The sequence below is a fragment of the Marmota monax genome, unplaced genomic scaffold (assembly GCF_021218885.2).
Source record: "Marmota monax isolate L192 unplaced genomic scaffold, Marmota_monax_Labrador192_F-V1.1 WCK01_AAM20220418_F8-fsc00059, whole genome shotgun sequence".
In the NCBI taxonomy this organism is placed as follows: Eukaryota; Metazoa; Chordata; class Mammalia; order Rodentia; family Sciuridae; genus Marmota; species Marmota monax.
Genome location: NW_026693595.1, coordinates 8245326 through 8271223, shown reverse-complemented (window position 1 = coordinate 8271223; position 25898 = coordinate 8245326). Strand labels below are relative to the sequence as shown.

The window sequence follows — 25898 nt, the reverse complement described above, 5'->3', positions numbered from 1 at the left end:
TTGTCCCATTCTTCATGCCCTGTGATTTGGAAGGTCTTTTTCCCCACTTGGTATTAATAAGTATTAATAATTATATTATAATTATATATATAATATTATATAATAATAATTGGTATTAATAAGTATTGGTATTAATAAGTAGGATTTCATTAATCAGGGTGAGCTAAATAATGCCATGGAAACCAACAACCCCCAAATCTTCATAGCCAGAGAGCTGGGGATGTAGCTCAGTGGCAGAGCACATACCAAGTTCCATCCCTAGTACCCAAAACATAAAACAAAACTAAAATCACATACTCTCGCAAAGCTCAGTATCCCAAAACTGCTGAGGATGTAATCTAGTTTTGATTCACATTTTATATTTTCACACCTTGGTCAGGTGCTCTCCTCCATGTTGTTCTTACTCCAGGGCCCAGAATCAAGAAAAAGTACCTGGAACACTGCCAATCCCTGTGCAGAGGGAGAAGAACAACTTTGATTGAAAATGATCACATTCCCTCCACTCTTAACCCACCAGAAAGAAATGGTCACAGGGACTCTGATCATGAGAGGGCCTAGAAACTCAGTCAAGAGGAAAACTAGACATTGGTGTGTGACACTAATGACTCACAGAGATTAAGTAATGCTACGAAAGAAAGGAAGCTCACATTTATTATTTTGAATAGTCTTTCTGAGGCTAGCCCAACCAGAGCTTTGGAAACTAATATTTGCAACTTATCTTTTGAAGAGTTAATTTGGATGAATGTGAACTAGCATGTGAATGTGTTCAATTCCTGTTATACACATTGAATCACAAAGTCCAATAAATAGTACACATTTGAGGAAATATGGGGAGTCTGTCTGTCCAAGTTTGGTTTTATGATCCTGAAGTACGCTGAGGAAAATTGCTTAAGTGTAAGAATCATTGATCCTTAGAGAGACCCCATAGTCCTGGTACAGAACTATGGATCCCTATTGGATCCTAGGTTATATTAGTTAGTTTTTCAATATGATAAAAAAAAATCTGAGGCAGACTACTTATGAAATAAGAAATATGTTTAGTTCAGTTTTGGAGGCTGAAAATCCAAGATTGGTTCATTGGTTTAGCTTCTGGCAATGGAGGTCGGCATCATGGTGGTGTCATGTCCAAGAGGAAGGTATTATATGTGCGGACAGGAAGCCAGAGAGGCTGGGGCCCACAGTCTCTTCTAAAGCCTCACTTTCATTTGACCTAGAGACCTTCCACTAGTCTTCATCCCTTGAAGGTCCATCTCCAAACATCACCACTTGCCGCAGTCTGGCTGGGCACAAAATCACGAGCCACTCAAGCAGGAACAAAGTTTATTTTTTGAAACTGCCGCCAATGTCCGGTACGCGCCCGAGAAGATTTTTTCCACCCACGCGGCCTCCTCCCGGACCTGTAGAGAAAGCTCCTCCTCTGGAACTCCCTCCTACTGTACTTCCCCAACCAATGGGAACTCTCCAGGAGTCCCGTAGCCGGCCTAGGTGAACAGCAGGAGTCCAATATCCATATGAATGCAAATCTTAACATAATCATATCATCTCAATGACTAGCTGGCATCACCTTTCAACCAAAAATGCCATGCATCATATACTTCGCTGCATCAACAAATAGATCACAAAGCATACAAGTGATACATAGTCCAGGCAAGTTCTGTAAGCAGTTCAAAGCAGAGGAATCTATCAATATGTCCATATCCTCCCAAAATAAAGCATACAAGTGATACATAGTCCAGGCAAGTTTTGTAAGCAGTTCAAAGCAGAGGAATCTATCAATATGTCCATATCCTTCCAAAATAAATCGACTCATTGATTGAGCATTACTTGTTGAGTTATAAATCATTGAAGTATCAGTTTACACGGTTTGTTGTGATAACTCTTGAAGAAGTTGTAGTTTGGTTTTATCTTTGTCTTCACCGGCACTGGGATGAAAATAGGAATTTTGACGATGATGCTAAAAAAAAAATATGTAACATTTCAACAGGTACTAAGAAAACAATATTTAGAACAATTTACATTATTCTGAACAGAATTATTAAATATAATGAAAAGGAAAGGTGAAAGTAAACAAACAGATCTGTTAACCTTCTATTTGTTCATATATTAAAACAACAGCTGTTTACCCAAATTAAATTAAACTATTAAAATCACGTGAATAATAAAAAAAATTTTTTTTTTGGATCCATGTGCATGAGCGCTCCTCATATGTGATATATGGACATATACGCACATACAGACATACAACACAAAACAGAAGTGTGCACACGTAACATATAACACATAAGACAATAGTAAAGGCCTTGTAGCTTTACCTAGGTGAAACCTCCATTGCAATGTTCAAAAACTCCACAGTCAAAAAATAAAACTGATCAGAAAAAACATTAACCTAGGTCTGTATGAGCTCAAAAATAAAATAGAACTTTATGATGTGGGAAAAAGCAATAATAAAATAGATATTGAAAAAAAACATCCTGGTTAATCACTGTCGCAGATGTAAGAATAGCCAAGCTGGAGTTCTGGATATCAGCTGTTATGGATTTGAGTCGAATCATCTTCCTTTTGGTCTGTAGAAATTGTTTTAGTTAGTCTCTCTGGAATCCAAATCGGCTGCTGTTCTTCCTGTGGAAAAACACAAACAGAGCCCCGACTCCAGACTATCACTGGGTCAGGACCTTTCCATTGTCCTGTTAGAATATCTTTCCAAAGTACCTTAGGCTTATGTACATTTTTTGGATACAAATGTCTTTCTGAAGCACTAAGCCCTGATGAATCCAAATTTAAAAAGTTTAGAGTAAAAAGGGTTATTTTAAGTTTATCTTTGGGGGATATATAGCCCTTTCCAATTCCCTCCTTTTGTTTTAATAAGTACATTTTAATAGTTTGATGAGCTCTTTCAACTATGCCTTGTCCTTGTGGATTGTATGGAATTCCTGTTATGTGAGTAATGCCAAATGATGAGCAAAATTGTTTAAAAGAGGTGGACGTATAACCAGGACCATTATTGGTTTTTAACTGTTTTGGAACGCCCACAGTGGCAAAATTTTGTAAGCAATGAGCTATAACATCTTTAGTTTTTTCTCCGGCATGAAGGGAGCCCATCAGAAATCCGGAAGAAGTATCAACTGTAACATGTAAATATTTTAATTTTCCAAATTCTGGCAAGTGTGTGACGTCCATCTGCCAAATATGGTTAGGTATCAGTCCTCTAGGATTGACTCCAAGATTAACTTGTGGTAAAAATGTCACACAATTTTGACATTGTTTTATTATATGTCGGGCTTGTTCTTTAGTTATTTTAAAACGCTTTTGTAAAGTATTAGCATTGACATGGAACCTTTTATGAAAATTTATAGCTTCTTCTATTGTGGAGAAAATATGTATGTCATGTGTAGATTTATCTGCTAATTCATTGCCCAAACTAAGGGCTCCAGGCAATCCTGTATGTGCCCTGATATGTCCTATAAAGAATGGATCTTTTCTGTCCCAGATTAGACTTTGTATAGTAGAAAACAAAGAGAAAACAGTAGAAGAAGGGGAAATCCTACCAGCATCTTCAAGGGATACTATAGCATTAACTACATACTGACTATCAGAAAATAAATTAAATACAGAATCTTTAAACATCATAAAAGCTTGTAATACTGCATTAAGCTCTACCTTTTGAGCTGATTGTTTGGGTACTAAAAATGTAAAAGTTTGATCAGGGGTAACTACTGCTGCTGTACCATTATTTGACCCATCAGTGAATATATTTGGAGCATTCATGATAGGGGTTTTTTTTGTCATCTTTGGAAAAACTACAGGATGTTTAGACCAAAAAGACAACAAAGGATTAGACGGTAAGTGATTATCAAATGAAACATTAGATTTACACATGATTATTGCCCAAGTATTTAACTCATTAGCTAACTCATGAATTTGATCTATAGTATATGGAGTAATAATTTTGTTGGGAGAAATCCCAAACACTCCCTTGGCTGCTTTTATTCCTTTGAGTATTAATTGTCCTACAGCCTCAGGATACCTAGTAAGAATAGTGTTAGGAGAATAAGATAAATGTATCCACAATAATGGACCTTCTTGCCAGAATACTCCTGTAGGAATATTTTTTGTTGGCAGTACAATAAATAATAAAGGCAAACTTATATCAATTCTATCCAAATGCATATTTTCCATATATGTTTCAATGATTTTTAATACCTTTCTTGCTTCAGGCGTCAACATGCGGGGTGAATTTGGATCTGATGGACCTTTTAGAATATCAAATAAAGGTCCCAACTCTCCTGTTGGTATGCCTAGATAAGGCCTTATCCAATTTATGTCTCCTAATAACTTTTGAAAGTCGTTAAGTGATTTGAGTTGATCTACTCGTATTTGAATTTTGGGTGGACGGACCATGGTTGAGGATAATAAAACCCCTAAATAATTAATTGGAAGATTTAATTGTACTTTATCTATTGCTATCTCTAGATTATAATTTTTTAATAAATTTGTAAGTGTGGCATAACATTCTAGCAATGTGTTTTTATCTTTATGTGCCAATAACACATCATCCGTATAGTGAAATACTTGTAGTTCAGGATTTTGATTTCTAAGTGGCTGGATTGCTTTGTTAACATAAATTTGACACATAGTTGGACTATTAGCCATCCCTTGAGGGAGTACTTTCCATTCATATCTCTGATCAGGACCTTCATGATTTAGTGTAGGGATAGTAAATGCAAAATGTGGACTATCCTCGGGATGAATTGGAATTGAAAAAAAACAATCTTTAATATCTATAGCTAAAACATACCAGGTTTTTGGTAAAGCAGACAATTGGGGAATCCCTGATTGAGCAGGTCCCATAATAACCATCTCATTATTAATGGCTCTTAAATCTTGCAATAATCTCCATTTACCAGATTTCTTTTTAATGACAAAAATGGGAGTATTATGGGGAGATATGGAAGGTTGTATATGTCCCTCCGCTAATTGTTGTTTGACCAGGTCATGGGCTATTTGTATCTTTTCTTTAGTCAGGGGCCACTGAGGAACCCACACTGGTCTTTCTGATTTCCAAGTAATTTTGATTGTCTCAGTGGCCCTTTCTGAAAACCCAATCCATGTCTATTTGTTTCTTGATCTATTTGAATTGGTGCTGTCATACCTTGTTCTTGTTCTCTTAATCTTTCTTTTTTCCTAAAGCCTTGTCTAGCCCTAGTAGTGAGCGCATTAGGATTGATGTTATTTGTTAATGTCAAACCTAATTGATCTAGGACATCTCGTCCCCATAAATTTATAGGAAGATGATCCAATACTAGGGCTGTATAGTTCCTTCACATCCTTCAGGATCCTTTCAATCTAATACCATTGCACTTCTATGGGGATTAGGCACCACTCCTAGGCCTCGAAGCATTTGAGTGGCTTGTTGTAATGGCCAATGTTTTGGCCATTCTTGACAAGATATGATGCTGAGGTCAGCACCTGTGTCCAGTAGCCTATTAAATTCATGTCCTTGAATATTTAGTTTTAGCATGGGGCGAGAATCTAAATTTAAAGAAAGCATAGCCCAATCTACACCTGTGGAGCCTAATCCCCTGGAACCTCTTTCTACAGTACGACTGGAAAATTTATCATGTAGGCTGGGTATTATTAATAATTGTGTTATTCTATCTCCTGGTGAAATTACTGATATACCTCTTGGAGAACTAGCTATAATTTTTATTTCACCCTCATAATCGGGATCAATTACCCCAGGACTTATCATAAGTCCTTTTAGTGTAGAAGAACTGCATCCCAATAATAAGCCTACTGTTCCTTGGGGAAGAGGTCCTTTTACTCCTGTGGGAATGATTTGAACTCCCATCTCTGCAGTTAGTACTGCTCTGGCAGAGGCGCAGATGTCCAACCCTGCGTTCCCTCTAGTTTGTCTGATGAGGGATTTAATGGATAATGCGTCCTGGGCACTACCTTGATGGTGCTGCTGGGTTCCTCCATTGCCCCGTATATTTGTGGTTTTGGGCCCCGGAGCATGGGCCCTTCAGTCCGTTTTTTGGCAATGGAGCCTGATGTCTTTCTCCACGATATCGTGGGTAAACACTTGGTCCTTGTCTGTTTTTTGATAACGGAATACCCTCTATGGTGGTTTGAGAACAGCATTCATCAGCCCAATGTTTCCCTCTACGGCATCGTGGGCAAATACCCGGTATTCTATTCCTTTGATACCTAGCCTTGTTAAACCCTCCTCCTATGGGGCAACTCCTTTTAAAATGTCCTGTTTGATCACAATTATAGCATGTTTTTGGCCTGGCATCTAAAGCCTGTTGTACTGCTGCTAAGACTTGCCCTTGTTCATTAATGTCTCTACATAATTTAATATATGTGTTTAAATCTTCATGTTTCCATGGTCTGATGACCTCTCTGCAGCAACGATTTGCTTGGTCATAAGCCAGTTGTTTTATAAATGGCATTGCCTGTTCTGCATCTCCAAATACTCTAGAAGCTGTCTGAATAAGCCTATCTACAAATTCAGCGTAAGGTTCATTAGCTCCTTGTATTACCTTAGATAACTGTCCTTGTAAATCTCCATGCCCCTGTAAAGTTTTCCATGCCCTAACTGCGTCTGCAGCAATTTGTGCGTATACGCCAGGATCATATTCAATTTGTTGCCGTTGACCCTCATAAGGTCCTTTTCCTAATAACATATCTAGATTTCTTTGAGGGTAACCGGCTGCTGCATTTCGCCTAGCTGTCTCCATGCAAAATTCATCATTGGCAACCTTCCATAACAAATATTGTCCTCCATTTAGCACAGATCGGCACATGTTAGCCCAATCTGCTGGTGTCATGTCTAAGTTGGTAATGGATTCGACCATGCTCACAGTGAAGGGTGCTTGTGGCCCGTAGGTTGTTACAGCCTCCTTTAATTGCTTCACTGTTTTGAAATCTAAAGCACAGTGAATTCGTTGCCCTCCTGCCTGCTCAAGTACAGGGCATGCTAATCTTTGGGGTCCTGCCTCAGGATTCCGTCCATCAACTACGGGAGTTGAGGGCCACTCAGCTGTAGATGGAGCTGTTGGTTGAATTATGCCCTCTGGTGATAGAACAGGGTTAGTAGCAGCCTCCTGTTGTAATTCCCCGCCTGATGGTTGTTTTTCCTCTAAGCTTTCTTTTTTCAAACCTTCCTCTGTCTGACTAGCTTGAGAGACCTTCTCTTTCGCTTGACCTAACATGTTTTCTACCATAGTCTGGACCTCTAACAATTTACTTAACAGTCTTTCGGTTTGTTTTTTACTAGTTTCTAATCTATTATAAAGGTAACGCAACCCAATAAGATAGCATAAAACAAAACCGAAACAGAATGAAACAAAAACCGAACAAAGAATAGTTGTATCAATTTTCTCTTTCTCAGGGCCGAACAACTTCAAACCTTGAGCCAACCATTTTTCCCAGTTTGCCTGAGAAAATTCTAGGGATAGGCAGCTTGAAACAAAAACAAGATAAATCAAAACGAGAACACATTGTTTTTTGAAATGGTCACCCATTTTGTTGCCTTCCCTCAGGGGCGAGCAATTTTACTCACCTCCAAGCTTCAGGCGTTCCCCGTGCGGGCCGCCAGTTGTCGCAGTCTGGCTGGGCACAAAATCACGAGCCACTCAAGCAGGAACAAAGTTTATTTTTTGAAACTGCCGCCAATGTCCGGTAGGCGCCCGGGAAGATTTTTTCCACCCACGCGGCCTCCTCCCGGACCGCAGAGAGAGCTCCTCCTCCGGAACTCCCTCCTACTGTACTTCCCCAACCAATGGGAACTCTCCAGGAGTCCCATAGCCGGCCTAGGTGAACAGCAGGAGTCCAATATCCATATGAATGCAAATCTTAACATAATCATATCATCTCAATGGCTAGCTGGCGTCACCTTTTGACCAAAAATGCCATGCATCATATACTTGGCTCTTAGCAACCACTCTGGGAAACCAAGCTTCCAACACCTGAGGCCTTGGTGGACAAACTCAAATAGTATACACACCAAACCATGGACTATGTCTCCATAAAGGCCAAGTGCTTCTCCAATTGGGGGAGGTGTATGATCTGGCTCAAGGCCACCTAAAAGCTCAGATGCTTTCTGATCAGGAGCTTTTTGGTACCCATTCTGGAGAAGCCCTGTGAGTGTGGGTCACCCCTGCACCACTGACACACACCACCCACCACATCACACAGAGGTTAGTTTCCCACAAAGATGCCAGAGTGACTGCAGGGCATGGCACCCATGGCAAACCTGGGGTGGGGGGTGTCAGAAATTCAAGTGACAGGCTGGTAACTCACTGAAGAGGTCAGCCGAGCATCTGGCAATAGAAAGTTGTTGATTTGAACTGGAGTGTTTCTAAAGGCATTTGATCTGACATTGGAAGAAGAATGTTGTTTTTTAACAGCCAAAATAAAGGATGGAAGGATGGTCCTTGTGGCCATTTGACTACCAATTTACATACCGTGAGCTTGCCTTGTGGGATGATATTAAGAGGTCCAAGTGCTGCTCCATTCCACACTGGTTTGTATGATAAGAGTAAAGCAGAAGTGTATAAAAAGAGGAGGCAAATGAAAAAAAAAAAAAACTCTCTAAGTTACACAAACTGGAGAGACAATAGTCCTTTTTTTTTTTTTATTTTTAACCTCTGTTTTCAATCTTGCAGTTCTGGTTCTGCTAGCAATTTTGTAAGTAGTGTTGGGTGGGGGCTTTTCCATTAAACTAGAAAGCTTGTTCCACATGAAGGAAACCTTTGAAGTCTGTGAAGACAAATGTGAAGACATGATAGGGACATTTGGTTGACATAGGGATCTCAACCAATTAGCAACACCCCATCCTTTTGCAATGTTCTTGGTGGCAGAAGGAGTGAGCTGTGGGGACAGAGAGAAGCGAGTAAAAGGTAGACAGTGACCAGGGAAGCATTTCTATGAAATTTAAGCTGGGAACTCTGCACATTGGTTGGTACTTAGGCTGCAGGACACTGAAAGCTTCTTCCTTCCTGATGCCTCCCAGCTGTGCCCACAGAGGCTGGCTAGCCCCCGCATGTGCTTACTCCCGTGCTTCATCCCCTCATGAGACTTCTGTGTATGGAGCCCAGTGAAGCTCACATTTAACCAATAGGAACTTGGCTTTCTGACTCCTCTTTTTCATATTGGATGTGCCATCTAAATGCCACCCTTCACCTTCTAAGCTGAACCAATTGGAGAAGCCAAGAGAGTGGTAGAGAAGGAGGCTGAACCTGCTCAGTCAGTGTAGTTTCTGTTAGAGGCCCCGCAGCCCCAAACTGCTGGCTTGTTTTTGCTTTGATGAACCTCTTTGAAAATATTTCAAACACTTTCATCTACATCCATTTGGAATGTTTTTTTTCCCCCATCAGAAGAGAGTTTTTGTAGAGGTTCCACCTCTTCTTGTTTTTAATTGTCAGGATAGATCAATCCTCCCAGTGTGGGGCTCTGATTTCTGGCTTATATAGACATTTTTCAAACTGTCTGTTTTGATTGATTTTAGGTACATTTTGGATCAAGATATATTTTTGACATAGAAAAGGGATTAAAGTTACAATCAAGGTTGTATATCTTACTTTATAAAGATCATTAGCCATGTTTAGCATTTTCATTAGCAAAAATGTGTTTGATTTCGTTTTTCATGAGTTTGTCCTCTGTGTGCTTCCCAGATGGATTTTAAATCACTGGTCATCTTTGCTGAGTAGGCTACTATTAACAGGCAGTATTTAGCCTAGGGGGCTCCTTTGTGTAAAACAGGAAAGACACCCTCTACAGGAACGCACAGGACCAGGGGGCTGGTGGCGCCTCCTCGGTGGCTGTGGATGTCCCACAGTGGTGGCCACATCATTCTGGCCTCTGCCTCCATCGTCACGTGGCCTGTTCCTCTCTGTGTGTATGTGACGCCACTCCTATTCTTATAAGGCTAACTGTGATTGCATTTAGGCCCACCAGGATAATCTAAAACAATCTTATCTCAAAATCCTTAGCTTAATCATGTCTAGAAAAACTCCATTTGTCCCAATAAGGTCTAGGGATTAGGACCCAATATCTTTGGTGACCATTTTCTGCCTATCCCAATGGATATAAATCAAGGTTCAAGAGCCTGACAGCCTTGCTCACAGTGGCTGACCATTGCTTTTGGGAAGCCACCCAAGGCTTTCACATCAGCGGGTCACATGAACACCTCTCTTTTAAAAAGAGGCTTTTATGGTTGAGGCTAAGAAGTTGGCAGTTACCTGCAAGCCAGGGAGGGCAGAGCACTGTGTTAAGGAAGAAAGCTGGGGGCTGAGAAGGAGAAAGTGGATGGGCAACCATGTGGGAACACAGTTGGAGACTGTGGCAACCACTTGGATGAGTTGGAAAGGAGAAAGACTCACCAGAGGGCTTCCAGCCAAGCTGATGGAGAGCTTGGTCAGATCTGCTAGGACAGGTGCAGCATCTATGATCCAAATTTCCAAAACTCAAAAAACTTCAAAATTTGGATCCTTTTGAGCGTGTCATGAAGCCATAAGTGGGAAATTCCACACCATGACTTCATGTGATGGGTTGCAGCCAAAACAAAGGTGCACTAAAAATATTGTACAAAATTACCTTCAGGCTATGTATATGAAGCATATGTGAAGTATAAATGTATTTTGTCTTTAAATATTGCCTTCCCTGAGATATTTCACTGTATGTACAAATATTCCAAAATTGAAAAAGTCTGATATCAGCAACACTTCTAGACCCAAACACTTTTTGGACAAAGGATATTTAACCTGTAGCACAAATGAGAATATGAGCCATGAACTGGCTTGGTATGGAAGTTAATTTCAGTTTGCAAGTATAAAAGGGAAAAAAATGTTTTTCTCACTGGTAGTAGAAAAGAGTCATGGTTAGTCAAAATAATTTTTAAAAAAACACAACTTGAGTGTGTTTATTTTATTCAATTTTATTTTAATTTGTTTAAAATTATTGATTTATTTTAGTGCACAAAAAAATTAAAGTTAGCTGAAGAAATCCATGAGTGGGTTGATTGTGGACCAAGTCACAGAAACTAGTCCTGGAACATAGCTACCAACTCAGGCCCTCACAGCAGGAGTTAATGGATTTTTACCTTAGAGATTACTGGGATTCATGCCATTATCTCTCTGCTCTGTTTAATTCTTAACTTTTCTCAGTTTCATTCTTCTTTTTTATCATTTTTATAGTCTCTCAGAGTCTCTGCTTTCCCATATGCCTGGATTGCCAAGGAACTTTACGCCATGATGATTGGTTAATTGTAACTTCACAGTTTAATTCTCACTGCTAACCTCCTATTCTTTCATTTCTTAACATTTCAAATCCGTGAAGGAAAAAAATCGCATCAGCTAGTTCAAGTTTTTGCCCAGGCTGTATTGTCGGTGGCTACCTGGCCTATGAGTTGGCTGCCTATAACTTAGAGAGTCAGCTGTGGCCAGGAAGTTAGAATCATGAACTATAAACAGGGCAACTTACACCTACCTGGAGCAAAGCATTTGACAGGCACAGTAGCCAGTGTGCATCAAAGTAGTGGTCCTCAAAGTGTGGTCCCTGGACCAGCAGACCAGAATCACCTGGGAACTTGCCAGAAGTGCCAATAGGGATCCCACCCTAGACCTCATAAATAACAAATTCAGGAGGAGGTAACCTAGCATCTGCATTTTAATAGATCCTCTAGGCAATTCTGGTGCATTTCCAAGTTTGAGAACCACTGACTTAGACTAAGCAAACATCATATTGATAAAAACCAAAGACTTGAATGAAATCAGGAGAGAAAAATCTGGCACGATAGATTTAGTAGGTTTGAACCCAAGTGTTGACGTTACTCAATTCTTGTGATCAGGGAAAATGCATTTATTATAAATCCCTAGTTTTTAGATGCTGGGATGTAAGTGTTTCATGTTGCAGGATGGTCAGCATTCTCTAGGTTATATTAACTGCCTCAAAGATCCCCTGTAATAAGTACTGCCATTCTCCATTCTCATCACCATCTCCTACCTACTCTTCACCATCAGGATACTTCTCTGATCCTGTAAGTGTGCATTTTTTATGGAGATCAGTTTAGTGCTGGGATCCTTCCACAAATAATAACAAATCTTACTAAGTGATTATGTGTCTGTGTAGGGTTTTGTTTTCTCCCCCAAACCAGCTCTACTTACTTTGAATCTTGTGACAGTCATATCATTTGCACCTTTCCTGTCTATTGCTGTAAGAACAAGAATTTCAGTTTGTTGGTTTTGTTTCATGGCTCTAATAGTTTAAAACATCAACAACATAAAGCAAGAGAGAAGATGAAGAAAAGGTAAAAAGGAGAAGTGTGTCTTTCTAGGGAGTTTGAACAAGTTAAAATCTAATATGGGACTAGGATTGGGATGATGTGTTAGTCAGCTTGTCATTGCTGTGACCAAAATACTCAACAAGAAAAATTTAGAGGAGGAAAAGTTTATTTTGGCTCATGGTGTTAGAGGTCTCAGTTCATAGATGCTGACTCCTTTGTTCTGGGCCCAAGGTGAGACAACGCATCATGGCAGAAAGGATGGCAGAGGCAAGCTTCTCCACTCCTGGTAGCCAGGAAGCAGAGAGAGTGAGTGCAAGAAACCAGGGACAAGATATAGTCCCCAAGGCACACCTCCAGCAACCTAGGTTGTTCCTCCATCCTTGCCCCACCTGCCTATAGTTACCATCCAGTAACCCAAATTATTAATCCATCAAAGGGATTAACCTGCTGATGAAGTTATAGTTCTCATCATTGCCCAGAAGTCCCTTCTCTGAACCTTGCTGTATTGAGGATCATGCTTCTTAAACACAGGCTTTTCGGGAGATTTTTCTAGATTCAAACCACATCAGATGAGGTTAACTGGGTGGAAAAATTTAAAGGGACAAAGGCATCAAATTGCTCATTAACCAAGATAAATATCCTAATACAATATTTTTAAGTATTGTATTGAAAAATCCGTGCCAAAAGTCTGGGATAAACAAATTTCAAATTTTCAAATAGAAACTGAATCCAGTTCCCTCTGTAGCATGGTATGCTTATTAACTAGAGATGACAGCAAGCATTTGCCAAACCCGGCAAGGTGGAAGAAGGGCCCTGGAGCCACGTTGTTAATACTGTTGAATGGGCACATTGCCCCTTGGTTTGGAGCAAGAAGCTCACCGTTTCTACTCTTAACTGTAGAAGAGCTATCTCACTCTAAGAAGCCCTGGAATTAGAAAAAACTCTTTATTCCCAACATCATTGATTAAAGTCTCTTAATTTATTTATATCTTAGAACTTCCAGTGAATTCACCAGAATCCACATACCTGGGACCTCCTCTTCTCACTGTCCTTGGTCAGTAAGCATGGCTGCCCAGTCTTCTCGAACCCCATGGCTGATGTGGCTGAAACTTGTCTTGATATTTCTCCCAGTCCTCCCCTTAGGTTCTTTTGTCTTCTATAGTTTTCATTGTCACTCACAGAACTTGTATTAGAATTGTATTATGGAAAGAGCAGTAGAGGGGACCTCCCTATGTTATCGTCACAGCTCAGCCACTAAGCATATATGTGATCCTCAATCACTAGTGTCTCCTCTCTGTGCCGCAGTTTTCTTGTCTGACATGAAGGAACCCAACTAGATCATTCCACATACTTTTCTGTTTCTCAAACTGTTTACTTCCCATTTCACCTGAGAAGTCTCTCATCTGAAGGCTTTAACCCCTCTTATTTTATCCCATTCCAAAGGTCTCTCTGGTCACCTCAGGAAAATCAATTTCCCCTCCCATGAGGCCCTGTTGATGACACGTGGAATTTATATGAATCAAAGTTGTGATTTATAAAAGAAAATATGACAGTAAGAGTCCAGTACAGCCATCCCTCTGACACATTCTGAATGCCCTTCACGAGTGTCTGTAGAGGTCTACCTGCTTTGCCATCTTTTCATCAAACTCATGTGCCATCATTTATTCCACAAATGTGTATCAAATATCTTAAGCATTGGGCTCTATTCTAACCCCCAAGTGAATCAAAGTTCCTATCCATGTATTTGCTTTACTTGTGCAGTTGAAGAAGACAAAGCACTCTGCTTTAACATCCTTAAAAATGGAAGCTTAGCTTGAGGTTTCCATTCCACAAGGCTGGCAAAAATTCAGTCTTGGGCATCTTTCAGGCCTTCTCCCAAGACACCTTTGGGTTATACAAAAATCTAAGGAAATTCTGTAATTCTAAAAAAATGGGTGGACTCCCCCATCACTAGCACAGGCTTTCTTTTCTGGAATCATGGAATCTGTGTTTGCTCCCGAACTTCTTTTCTATCAATACCATCTCTGTTAGTATTTGTCTTTATATTGACTGACTTAATTTTCACTTCAATCTGTTTACTTACTGTAGAATGTTTACATCAATAATCTACTTAGAAGAAATACCACTTGATAAATACAAGCACACCATAAAGCCAAATTCCATAAAAATATTAAATCTTCTAATTAGGTAATTCTTACCTGAGACATGCATTGTCTTGGTTCAAGTCCTAAGACAACAAACAGTTCCTTCTTGATGATTCAAAGGGTTGAAAATGAACAGAAAACAGACCAACTTTCTCTCCTTTTCAAGTAATACCGTGTCCATGCACCATCTAAAATCATCACAAACGGTGTGTGCCCCACAGTTTGGAAAACAGTGCTTCAATCTGATGGTAGGATTAGCATTAAAGGGCAAGAAATGATGCTTAATCCTCTTTGTGTCCTTCACCTTTGCAAGATCCTAGTCCTTAGGATTCTATGCCAACCCCACCTCCATCCACTTTGGAAGCACTGAGGTTTCTCATGACATGTGCCTTATAACAGCCACAGTGTTATAATATGGGAAGGAATGATCGAGAATCTCTGCAGCATTAGCCAATGCACTGGCCCATCTTTGAATCATTAGGATAATATCAAATTTTTAAATAGAAACTGAATCCAGGTAATAGGATGGTTTTAGAATGAAGAATAAGCTTTTATCCTTGAGTTGCATGTGGGTGGAGGCTGGAGGATAGGGATGTACTTGGGAAGGAGGCATACCAGAGGAGGACTGGAAATTTCTGACCTTCCTGTATTCGTGATCCACTGTTCTGTTAATTACATGCTGTCAAGTTCTTCTAGTGGTTGGCTGGTGCACTTCTCGATATCGGGTAAATTTCCTTTGGAGCTGGGTAAGACTTTGGGGATCATCATCTTCTGACCCTACTTTTGTGCTCTGAGTACTCTGATCTCTTTTGAAGGTGAAGAAAACAAAGGTCCATAGGAGGCAGCTGTCCTACCCTCCATGACTGCCTGTGAGCAGCAAATTGGAATTTGAAGCCAGATGCTAAGAAATCCATTACAGGTTCTGTCTTGTGACTGGTTCAAGTTGTTCACAATGGTTTTCCTTCTTTTCCAGGCAGTGCTGAGCCCTCTCATAGCCATTGCCCTGAAAATATCCCAGATTCACGAGAGAACTGGCCGCAGAGGACCCACCGTCATCACCTGAGTGCAGGAGAGATCGCTCACCCGGGCCAAGGAGAGCACTCAGCTGGAGCTGCTTCACGATGCTTTCTTGCTACCTGTTTGTGCCTCTTATGACTTTGGGAAGGAAAAAAAAGAAAAAAAAACCAAAAACAAAAGATATTTTGCTGTTGGGGGGGTGGGTAAGGGGTGAGTAGGAAAAGAAAAATGATTCATTTCATTTTGGTTTTGTGCAGTTCCTCCAAATGCATCAGGGTCTTTAGTTGTCATTTTTATTATCATTTGGCATCTATATCTTGTCACACAAAGGGGCCTTCCCTTTTTAGAAAAAAATAAGTGGACAAGGAACCCATTAATCACAATCCCTGAGTTCTTTGGTGCCATGTGAGTAAAGGTCATAAAATCACAAAAGAAAGAGCAGTGCCAGAATTAAGCCAACCCTAAGCTATTGGGACCCCTGAGCAGGTGGAAGACCTCCCCAGCCTGAAGGAGGGGTCATCCTAGGTTAGGTCTACGATGAGATAGGGTGTCAGAACTCCTAGTAACCCACCTCATGACTGCCAACCACCTGACGGCACATGCTCCCCACACCATGTACACCTTCTTTCACATCTTCTAGAGCTTCCTACAAATCACAGTGGCACACTTCCAACAAAACCTATCAAAGGGTGTTCCTCGTTTTGTACATAATGTTATTTTAGCTATCAAGCTGGCTGCATTCCTTCAAATGCAGTCGTTTGCTGTGCAGGTGGCAAGGAGTTTCTTGACAAGACTGTGCAAATAAATGCTTAAAATCCGGTGGGCCCATTGTCAATGACAGCACAGAGGTTAATACATGAGTTTACATAAATCCTCCCAAGGAGACAAAAATACCACCACACCTTGTGCATGCTCTCTCTGGCTTTCCCAATAAGGGACTATTTTAATGTATTTGTTGAAACCCAATTTTGATCTTCCTTGTAATGGCTAGTAAGAAAGAGAGAATGAAATGCTGTAAAATTAGGAAATGAAATGGATTCTGGAAGAAAATGCTGCTGGTGGGAGAATATGGCCCGATGGAGAGGGTAGGGACTCCTTTGGGGAAGCAAAGGGTCACGTCTGGCTTACTTTGTCCAGGAAAAGAATATTGCAGGTCTAGCAGGCTTCTCTGCACTCAGGACACTTGGGCCTGGACCTGTTTGCGTACATCTGCTTCCTTGGGAACGGCACGCTCACTGATCCTGATGGTGTCACTTGCCAAGGTGACCTAGTGCACTTTGACTGTTAAGCAATGTGTTATTGCTGTAGTCAAGGTCAGTGCAAGCAAGGAAACATTCCCACAGCAAGGCATTTGTTTCCATTTTCTATCTAGGCTTTTGACAAAAACTTGCTAGGACATTTAGTAGCCAATAAAAAAAAAAAAAGAAATCCTTATTTTAACCTTATACAAGGGTTATGGGTTTCAGCTCATTTGTTTCATCATTGAGAAACTCCAGGAGTGGTCACCTATGCTGATAAATCTGTCTTTCAGAATATTTACAAGCATTCTTTTTTGATTATTATGACCTAGTGAATTTATTAAATAAATGGAACAAAAAATCCGAATTGCTCAAAATTGCCTCTGGAAGTCAGCAAAACCGAAGATGGCCTCTAGTCTTTCATTGTAACAGCCTTCATTTCACAATACCAGGAAAGTGGTTTTGAGCTGAGATATTAAAGAAGTAGTTATAAAATACAATACCAAGAGAATAAAATTTGCCTTTTAGCTTATGTTCTGATTATGTCTTCAGTTCCCTGATAACCATTGATTCATTCATTCATTGTGGTTGTGATGTGTTGGTCAGGAAAATCAGGTGCATTCTTAAGTGTATGAATTCTTAAGTGTATAAAATATTTAGATGAACTTTTGACCATCTCTAACTTTTTAGTTTAAATGCAGTCTCCACTTAAATATTCTATATATTTATTTCAACATACAGCTGTGTATCTCAAATATATGTTTACCCATCAGTTCATTCACTCATTCACTCATTCATTCAGCAAGCATTGGTTGAGCAACTACTTCAAGCAGACTCCTGTGTAAGGTGCAGTAGGGAGATGCATAAGACACTATTCCTGCCTGTATAACATTTGTAAATTGTGAAGAGGCGGTGACAATCACAGATAATCAGGTAGACATAAATGTTTACAATAGAGACATATGAAGTGTTCCATGGGAATCCACAAATGATAAGACATGAGGAATGAGTATTTTCCTGCAGAAGAGGGCTTCTTGGGATTTGTAGCTATATTATTTCACTAGGATGAATGGAGCAAAGGGAAAGACTAGAATTGGGAACTAGGATTCATCAACAGAAGACTTTTGAGTCTGGTGGGAGGTTGGTTTGGTAGGGTGAGTTGAGGTAGACATATGGATGTAAAGCAATGTGTTATTGCTGTAGTGGAGAAAGCAGTTGGGCTCAGCCATGGAAAGAAGCAGCTGCATAACCACATATTTTTACAAATTTTTTTCTTAGCTACAATGCCAAAGGGAAGGTCCTTCAGTGGTTCTAGGATACAGCTTCTTCCTAGAACCTGCTCAAGTTCACATTTCCAAGTTTTTATTTCTGCCTTACATAAAATTCAAGCTTCTGTTGCCTTATTCTCAGGAGAGGTGGAATATAGGAAATCAGTCTTTCCCACATAATGTTATTTGTGTTCTTAAAGATGGAGCTCCAAACATCAGTCTTTACAAGTAAACGACTTGAGAGGTCCAAGAATTTTTGTGGAAATCACAAGAATCAATTATAGAAGAGACTATGGATGAAGTATGGTGGCAGTCAGGGCCACACTGGTGATCTTATACCACTGAGTGTTCACTCACTATAACATGTGCCTCCAGAAAAAATGACAAGCCCTAATATACATAATGTAGTAGTTTTCAATCAGGGCAGTACAGTATCCCCACCCACTCAGGAGCTGCTTGGAAATGCATGTGCCAGGGAGGAATTCAGTGAGGGGACCACAGATGTTAAATATGCTGCTGCATGTCAGCCAGTTTCCCAGAACAAAAGGTGTTTTGCCTTACCTAGGATTCTTGAGTTTATTAGCTATCATTTTTTAAAAATGTGTAGTCTTTAATTCAAGTGAAATCATTGGTCAGATCTTATCGATCCAAGTGCAGGGTACTTATGGAACAAATAGTGTTGCATGATTCTACATGTTACAGGCTGACGGGCTTGGACGTGCCACAAATGCTTTCTTCACAGAAAGCCTCAGATTGGTGCACAATCTCAGGGTGGCACCTTGGGCTGAGAGTTGGCTGCCCAGAGCCATGACAAGGATAATGGCATTGTGACTTTTGACTGGTCACCCCTGGGTCAACTGAAGGCATGAGATTTGCTTTGGCAGCCAAATCCATTAATTATGGCAAGTGTGTGGAATTTGGAAAGCACTTGCAGGAATGGGTAATGACTTAGCATATAACTCAGTCCCATTGCTGGATCATGTCCTGGGTTCTCTCAAAACAGGAGGAGGCTGAAATCCCAGATATGTGCCTTGAGATTTCTATTCCTGAGTGTAGAAGGGTCTGAGAAACTGTGTGCCTTTGGAAATGTTGTAATGTAACTGCTGGTAAATCAGTGTTTGGACCTTCAACAGTTACTAAGAGCAAGAGATTACCCAAGGCAGCAGAGCTTAGCAGAATGCCTGTTCCGCTCCAACCAGCTGGAGTAGAAATATTTCATAGAGTTGACAACTCAGTGGTATGTGAGTCAACCTAGGTTGTTATGGAACTTGATAGAAGACATGAAATATAAATCCATTTCTTTATCATCTCTTCATGTTTTTTAACACCTAGCATGTTTCCTGCATGCTGAAGCAGGAGCAATGCTTCATCAAAGGCAATATATTTAAGTAGAATCTTGAAGGTGGATAAGTGTCTTAGTAGAAGCCCTCATGAGTTTTTGCATGGAGAGGTGAACCCAGAACATCCCAGCTATGCAAAAGATACAGCATAGTTTATAACTGATCTTATCATCCTCATCTTCTAGATAGTAGTGGTACTTATTTAAACTTGTTTCTCAAAGAAACATTATGAGATTATAATGCTGGAGGGTCATCAACTCTGAACACTTTCCTTTCCCACTACCTGGAGAGCCTACCATTCACATTTGAGAGGAAAAAAAGAGCAAGGATCTCTGTAGGGAGATTTCCTCTTTTCATTTTCTCACAGTCTAAATGCCCTCCATGGAATTATGATTCCCAATCCATCATCAGGCATTGTATCCAAAATTTGGGAAGGAAGGTTAAATACAATATCTATTTCCCTTTGGTAAATTCTCTAGGGAATGACCAAAGTATTATTATCCACCACAATAGGACACTTTCATCTGATTTATTCAGTGAATTTTAAATTAGACCTCTCAAATGTAGGATTTGCTTTAGGTAATATCCATGTTCTTAGCACTCAAGTCATTGTACATGTTTTTAAATATCATTAAATACTTAGTAATATTTTTTTTAAAAAAAGAAGCACCCTGATTATTTTCTGAATCAATAGTTGATGTTCAATTGTGTTTAGATTTGCAGAGAGATGAACTCATCTTGATACTGTGTTAGTTTCACATGAAGAATGACACTTTGACTTATGTTCCTCTACTGAATTTTTTCTGATACAAAAAAATGCCAAAAAAGAAAGTGTGAGTACAAAATTTATTGCCATAAAGAGATTAAAACAATTTCTTTTGTAAACTAAAGCTAACATATGTTCCACCTGATTCCCACAGTTGGAAAAAATCCTCTATTACACATGCAAACTCTGGGTTAAATCCCAGTAATATTCCTATTTTGGTCAGTAAATATGCTCAGACTCTCAGAGAATGTTTCTTAGTAGGATGGAAAGAGATGACGAGAAAGAAAGAAATTGCATTGCTAATAAATGATCACCTACCTAATTGGACAACTGTGAACGACCCTCATGTCTAGTTATGTCGTCATGGTCGAGGGTTCAAATTACAGATTTCCAACTGTATGCCGCATGGATGAGGGTTTCCTTCTCTGTAGTTTCCTGTGTGTTTGTCAGGATATACTTTTCCTGTGCACTCAGTAATGATGGGGAAGAGGAGGCCATAGATGGCCATCCCATCTTGGTGACCTTCTTCTTTGAAAGATCTACACCCTTCCTTCCAAAGCCTCTCCTGTGCCAATCACCATGGCTGTCACCCATTAGGATGAGTCCTTCATCATTACAATAATGATCAGATGAAGGAAAACCAGACTCAGATATGGCCCCAGCTCCCTGGCAGAAAACAAGGTAGTCTTATTTACACTATAATTGAGAAGTCCATTAACCCTAAAGCCACCTTTGAGACCTCTCTGAAGGCTGGAAGATACTGCAGCAAACCCCCAGAGTTCCACTTACTGTTGGGGCCCATATTCTGAACAGGGAGAGAAATTCAAACTGTTCTCTGGAAGGAAAGAAGGAAGACACAGCTACCTCAGTACAGAAGTCTAAAGAGGGTAGGTCCTCCCACATCTTTCCACAGATTCTCCTTCACCCTCCCTCCTGAAAAGCACTGTGTATTACTGGGCAACTTTCTTAACTTCTCAAAGTCTCAGTTTTATGCATCTGTAAAATAGGAATAATCATAGCACCGATCTCTTAAGGATGGAGTGGGGGCTGCATAACATGCAGGAGTTCATAGCAGAGCCTGCCATATAAAAAGCATGCCAGAACTGTCAGATGTTAATCCCAGCACAAAAGCCTCACTCAGTAGGGGAAATTGAGGCCAGAGAGATGAATATCCTCATCCAAGTTCAAAAGCATTAGGCTGTATCTCTTTCCAGCATTCTACCACCTGACTTGTCCTATTTCTTAAAAATACCATAAAACATAATGAAGCTGAGGAGGAACCATCAGGTTTTAAAATAAATGTCCCAAGCCTAGAAGTCAAGACCTCTGTCTTTAGACACAAAAGAAATTTCTGGTAATCATGGTGTGTCCGTATAGGCACTCATCTTTCAAATTTTAAAGATTTACCCCCGGGGATTCCTTGAATTACATATCAATATTTTTGAAACGTCTCAAGATTTATATCAAATTGTAATTAATACCATTTATGGCTAGTACAAATTCTCCCACCCCACCCCCAGTTCTGTGCTTTATGAATTAAGTATTCTTTCTGTTCAATTTGAGTCTATCAGAAATCTTATTTATCTGCTTGTATGAAAAATTCTTTTAAAAATAACTCATTTAACATTTTGTGTTTGAGCCTTTTTGAAAATGAACATCATGGTTGCTTTCCTTTCACATCGGGAATAAAATACACATACTTAAAATAAAATAATGCAAAATATGAATGGTGAGTTCCAAGGGCATATCTCTCACAGTGTGAATTATTGTGTCACTCTGGTGGTTCATGGGCATAACTATGAAGCCCCCTAACAAGATACTGAGCCAAAAATTAAATGGCAATGATATTTCCTTCCCAGAACACATCCCTCTCTGATTCTTAGGTTGATGGCTGCCCCAGCAAGCTGCGTGTATTCTTCACTGTTTGGGGCTGAAGTTGAGAGGGGAGTCCCACAAGAGTAGAACTGTCCTGGTACCACCTTTACTTGCCTGGCCCCAAGGCTCTGAAGGTTTGTGGAGAGTGAGAGTTCTCTGAAATGTCTGCTTGGTGCTAGCCATACTCTGTCAGGGGCCCCGTGTTGCCCTTGCCTGGCTGCGTACGTGGCACAGTGCACTCTTGTGCAGCGTCCCTGTTGCAGCCTTTCCTCCCACTGACCCAGGCTGCCTTGCTCCTTAGCAGCTCATTCCCATGAGTATGTGTCCTGCCTTCAGTGCTTGGCCTGGCCTCTCAGCATCCTCTGATGCTGCTGCAGACACCAGATCCACTACAGATGCTTGGTAGGATGGCGGGGCCTCTGGGTGGGCACCATTTTCACCCTGGAGTTCAAAGCCCGTCTCTGTGTATAGAGGTGGAGGAATGTCCAAGGCCTCTTGGTCTGCAGGACAGGTGTGTTTCTCAGCATCAAGGCTCTCTTCATAAGCTGGAGGGTAGAAGTCTGGCCTGCAGGACAAAATGCCACAAACCTTGTAATGCATGCATCATTTAAGACTTTATGCCTGTCTCAGCTCACATAGTGTGAAGCTAAACTGCTAAGAAACATTGATTTTTGAAACAGATGTACTTTCTCTCGCATCACCAGTTTTATAAAAAAAAATGTGCCGCCCTTCCAGAAGAACCCCTTTATCAGCCATCAAATACATCCTTCTAGTCACTTTTTTCCAGCCTGTGATTCCAGGCTATGAGTTCTCTCTTGCTCACTCATGGAATCAGGGCCATTCGTTAGGAGATCCTTATCAGTGGTAGGGGACACTGGGACTTTGAGGATGGACTTCTTTCGGGCCAGCACTTCACTCATTCACATCCATGTCCCTATTCACACACATTATCTTCCACTCTACTACACTTTCAGAATTTCACGGTCAATAAAATAATGAATGAAAATCAATGTGCAGGTCTCTGAACTATACCAAATGCCACCACTTTTTCCTGACACTCTTTCAAGTCTTACCTACTAGTTTCCAAGGAGCATACAAACTCACTCATTTCTCCAACCATGCCAACTGATAGCTTTGTGCAGATTTCAGCTGCAGCCCTTTCTATGTCAATAGGCCAATGGCTAAAGGAACCATTCATGCCAGGGCTCATTGGTAATCTTGCCCAACCTTGCTAATTGCTAAATCCTTCTGGCTTCTCCAACATGAATGGGATTGGGGCTGAGGGTGAGGTGAGGAAGAGACATGGGTTGAGCTTGTTGGAGTTGTGTATTTATAGAGAGAGTCTGTCCAGTGTCAACAGGGAGTGTTTATGATGTGTAACCACAACAGAACTGGGACTGCCATTTGTGGCCGCAACTCCATTCCAAAATGTTACCAGGCCCAAAGCCAAATAGCTGAAGGAGCTGTCTACTGTACGGCATAAATCTCAGCCTTCGCTTGGAATAGCCATGGCTGAGTCATGGGACTTACACGTAAGGGTGCTGAGGACAAAAAGGTGAACCATCTCCTAAAGTGATTTGAGCAACTCCAGGATGACTGCCTCCAGCCCTAAATCCCATCCACCCTTCCCAATCCACTCTCCCTCTACTGTCACTCACATTCCCAGGGTCCTGTACTCTGTCACTGGAGGAACGGCTTTGGTACCTCTACCTAGGTACCTATTTTGAGTGCAAAGCTTCTGAGAAATGTAACTTCCCAACTTGATTAGCTGTCCATTCTGAGTGAGCTGAGCATCTCAGAGTGCAGCAGGAAGAGACCATAAAGTAGGATGTCATGATATTTATGACTTACTTTCAAGTATTTCAGCACAGTGTGATCTTATGCACGTGTTAGTAAATTTAAACTACATCCTAAAGGCACCCAGTCACTTCCGTAACGACTTACACTCTAGAGGAAGTCATCTAACATTTATCCAAAAACAAAAATCACCACCACTGTGGAAGCATCTTCTATAATTATTTCAATTATCTTAATTTTTAATCAAACCCAGAGACCTTGCTGGTTAGTCTGATAAGCATTAAAAATGGGTTTTGCTTATTGTAATTAGTATCTCATTAATTAGTAGAAAAAATGTCACAAATGTATCGTCATGGGTAAGATTACTTGTATTTAAGGCACACAGAATCACTAAAACACTTTCATATTCCCCACCCTTGCATGAAGAGGGTGAAAGAACTTATGGACACTTGCAGCCTGTGTCCTAAGAATGATACCTGAGATTTTATCCCAAAATAGTCCTGTATTTGCCCAAAAATTAGAAGGTAACTAATACTAAATGTTACTGGATCTTTTTTTTCTTGTAGTAAAAACATATAACATAAATGTAATCTTTTATCTGTATGGTTCAGTGGGATTAAGTACATTCACATTGTTGAGAGACCTTCACCAGAAATTTTCTGTCACCTCAAACGGAAACTCTGTTCTCATTAAACAATCATTCTTCATTTTCCACCAGCACTCTGGTGGGCCCTGATAACCACTGTTCTACTTTCTATTTCTATGCATTTGATTCCTCTAGGTACTTTATGTAAGTGGAATCACACGATGTCTATCCTTTATGACTGGACAATTTCACTTAGCATAGTGTTTTCAAGGCTCATTCTTGTTGCAGGTACCATGATTTGGGTATTTTATTGTTGTTGTTGTTATTGTTTTGTTTTGTTTTTTAAGACTGGGTGATATTCCATTGTGTTACATGCTGATTTTCATTTCTCCATACATTACTGATGGATGTTTGGGTTTCTTCTACCTTTTGGCTATCATGAATTATGCTGCTATGAACATTGATAGATACCCATGTGTTTGAGTCCCTGTTTTTAATTCTTTTGTGTATATATCTGGAATAGAATCGCTGGATTAAATAGCAATTCTATATACAATACTTCAAGAAACTTCCATACTGTTTTTTGGTTTTTTTTAAATAGTGGCTACACAATTTATATTCCTACCGGCAATTCACAAGGATGCCAATGTCTTGCTACAGTTGTCCTTGCCTGTGAAGTGATAAGGTTAACTGAATGTTACTCTAGGACATTACCTTCTTGCCTTGAATGACTCTTCATGAGGTGACACCAGACTTCCCGAGCCACAGAGGTTACAGAATTGATTGTAAGTCTGCATGCTCACTGGCTCTGTGGCTGAATTCAGTCTGGGACTTACTTTCCTTATAACTTGGTGACCAGGTGATAGGGAAAAATTAACCATTGCCTCCCTTTAACTTGTGACAACCCTCATGATATAACAAAAGAGCTTAGTAGTTAAGCCTCTGAAGTTTGCTTAGGTGGGTTTTCACCAGGGGTGATGGTAGGGGTAAGGGTGGTGTTTATCTCAGAAAATTCCTTTTACCTCATGGTTTTCCCCAGGATAGCAGCATTCTTTCCAATGACTAACGAGAGTGATTTCACAACAATAAAGCTTTGGTCCTGACACACAGTCCCATGGGACTTGTAAGTCGCTCCTGCTGTAGGATTTCAAGTCATTCAGCTTTTCCACACCTCAACCCTTCTTGCTCCCTCCAGCTCTCAGCACCTACCTGTCCACCGTGGCCAGAGGCAGGTCCTGGTGAGCAAGTTGTCGTCTGAGCACATGGCTGAACACCCCTTTGTTTTCACTTGCCTGGCGGTAGGTGCTCCAGAAAATTCCAACCAGGAGGATCACAAACCCCAAAGGCAGAAGTGAATATGCCATGATCAAGTTTCTTGGACATTGGAATATAGAGTCTGAGGAAATGAAGAAGGCCCCCAGGCAGATCATCAGGAAACCTGTCAGGAGGGCAAGAGTGCAGAGAATTAGGCCAGCTCTGTTCTGCATCCTTGCACCTCTGGAACCTGCAGCCTGACCCTGCCACTCCTCTGCTTCCAGGCTTCCTACAAGAGAATGTGCTCATTACCCAGCTCACAGCTTT

General features: G+C 40.5%; 2 protein-coding genes across 2 annotated transcripts in view; one reads left to right on the top strand and one right to left on the bottom strand.

The window, feature by feature from the left end:
• Pgm5 (phosphoglucomutase 5) overlaps positions 1 to 17217 on the top strand; it is a 177877-nt gene extending 160660 nt beyond the window's left edge. The window contains exon 11 of the mRNA XM_046459415.2: positions 15404 to 17217. Coding sequence (XP_046315371.1) covers positions 15404 to 15493 — 90 coding nt within the window. The 3' untranslated portion in view covers positions 15494 to 17217. The remainder of the gene's footprint in view (positions 1 to 15403) is intronic.
• Positions 17218 to 20125: 2908 nt separating this feature from the next.
• Positions 20126 to 25897, bottom strand: Tmem252 (transmembrane protein 252). The gene is made up of 2 exons (XM_046459416.2): positions 25527 to 25897; positions 20126 to 22499 (listed from the first exon to the last, which is right to left on the bottom strand). The coding sequence occupies exons 1-2, from the start codon at positions 25802 to 25804 to the stop codon at positions 22232 to 22234; spliced, it is 546 nt and encodes a 181-aa protein (XP_046315372.1). The 5' UTR covers positions 25805 to 25897; the 3' UTR covers positions 20126 to 22231.
• Between the last annotated feature and the right edge of the window lies 1 nt (position 25898).

Bases quoted from the DNA above. Each gene is read 5' to 3' on its own strand.
- Tmem252 (XM_046459416.2), bottom strand. From the start codon at position 25,804: ATGCAGAACAGAGCTGGCCTAATTCTCTGCACTCTTGCCCTCCTGACA. The intron at 22,500-25,526 runs GTAGGTGCTGAG...TTTGTCCTGCAG, and splicing joins CCTCTGGCCACGGTGGACAG to GCCAGACTTCTACCCTCCAG.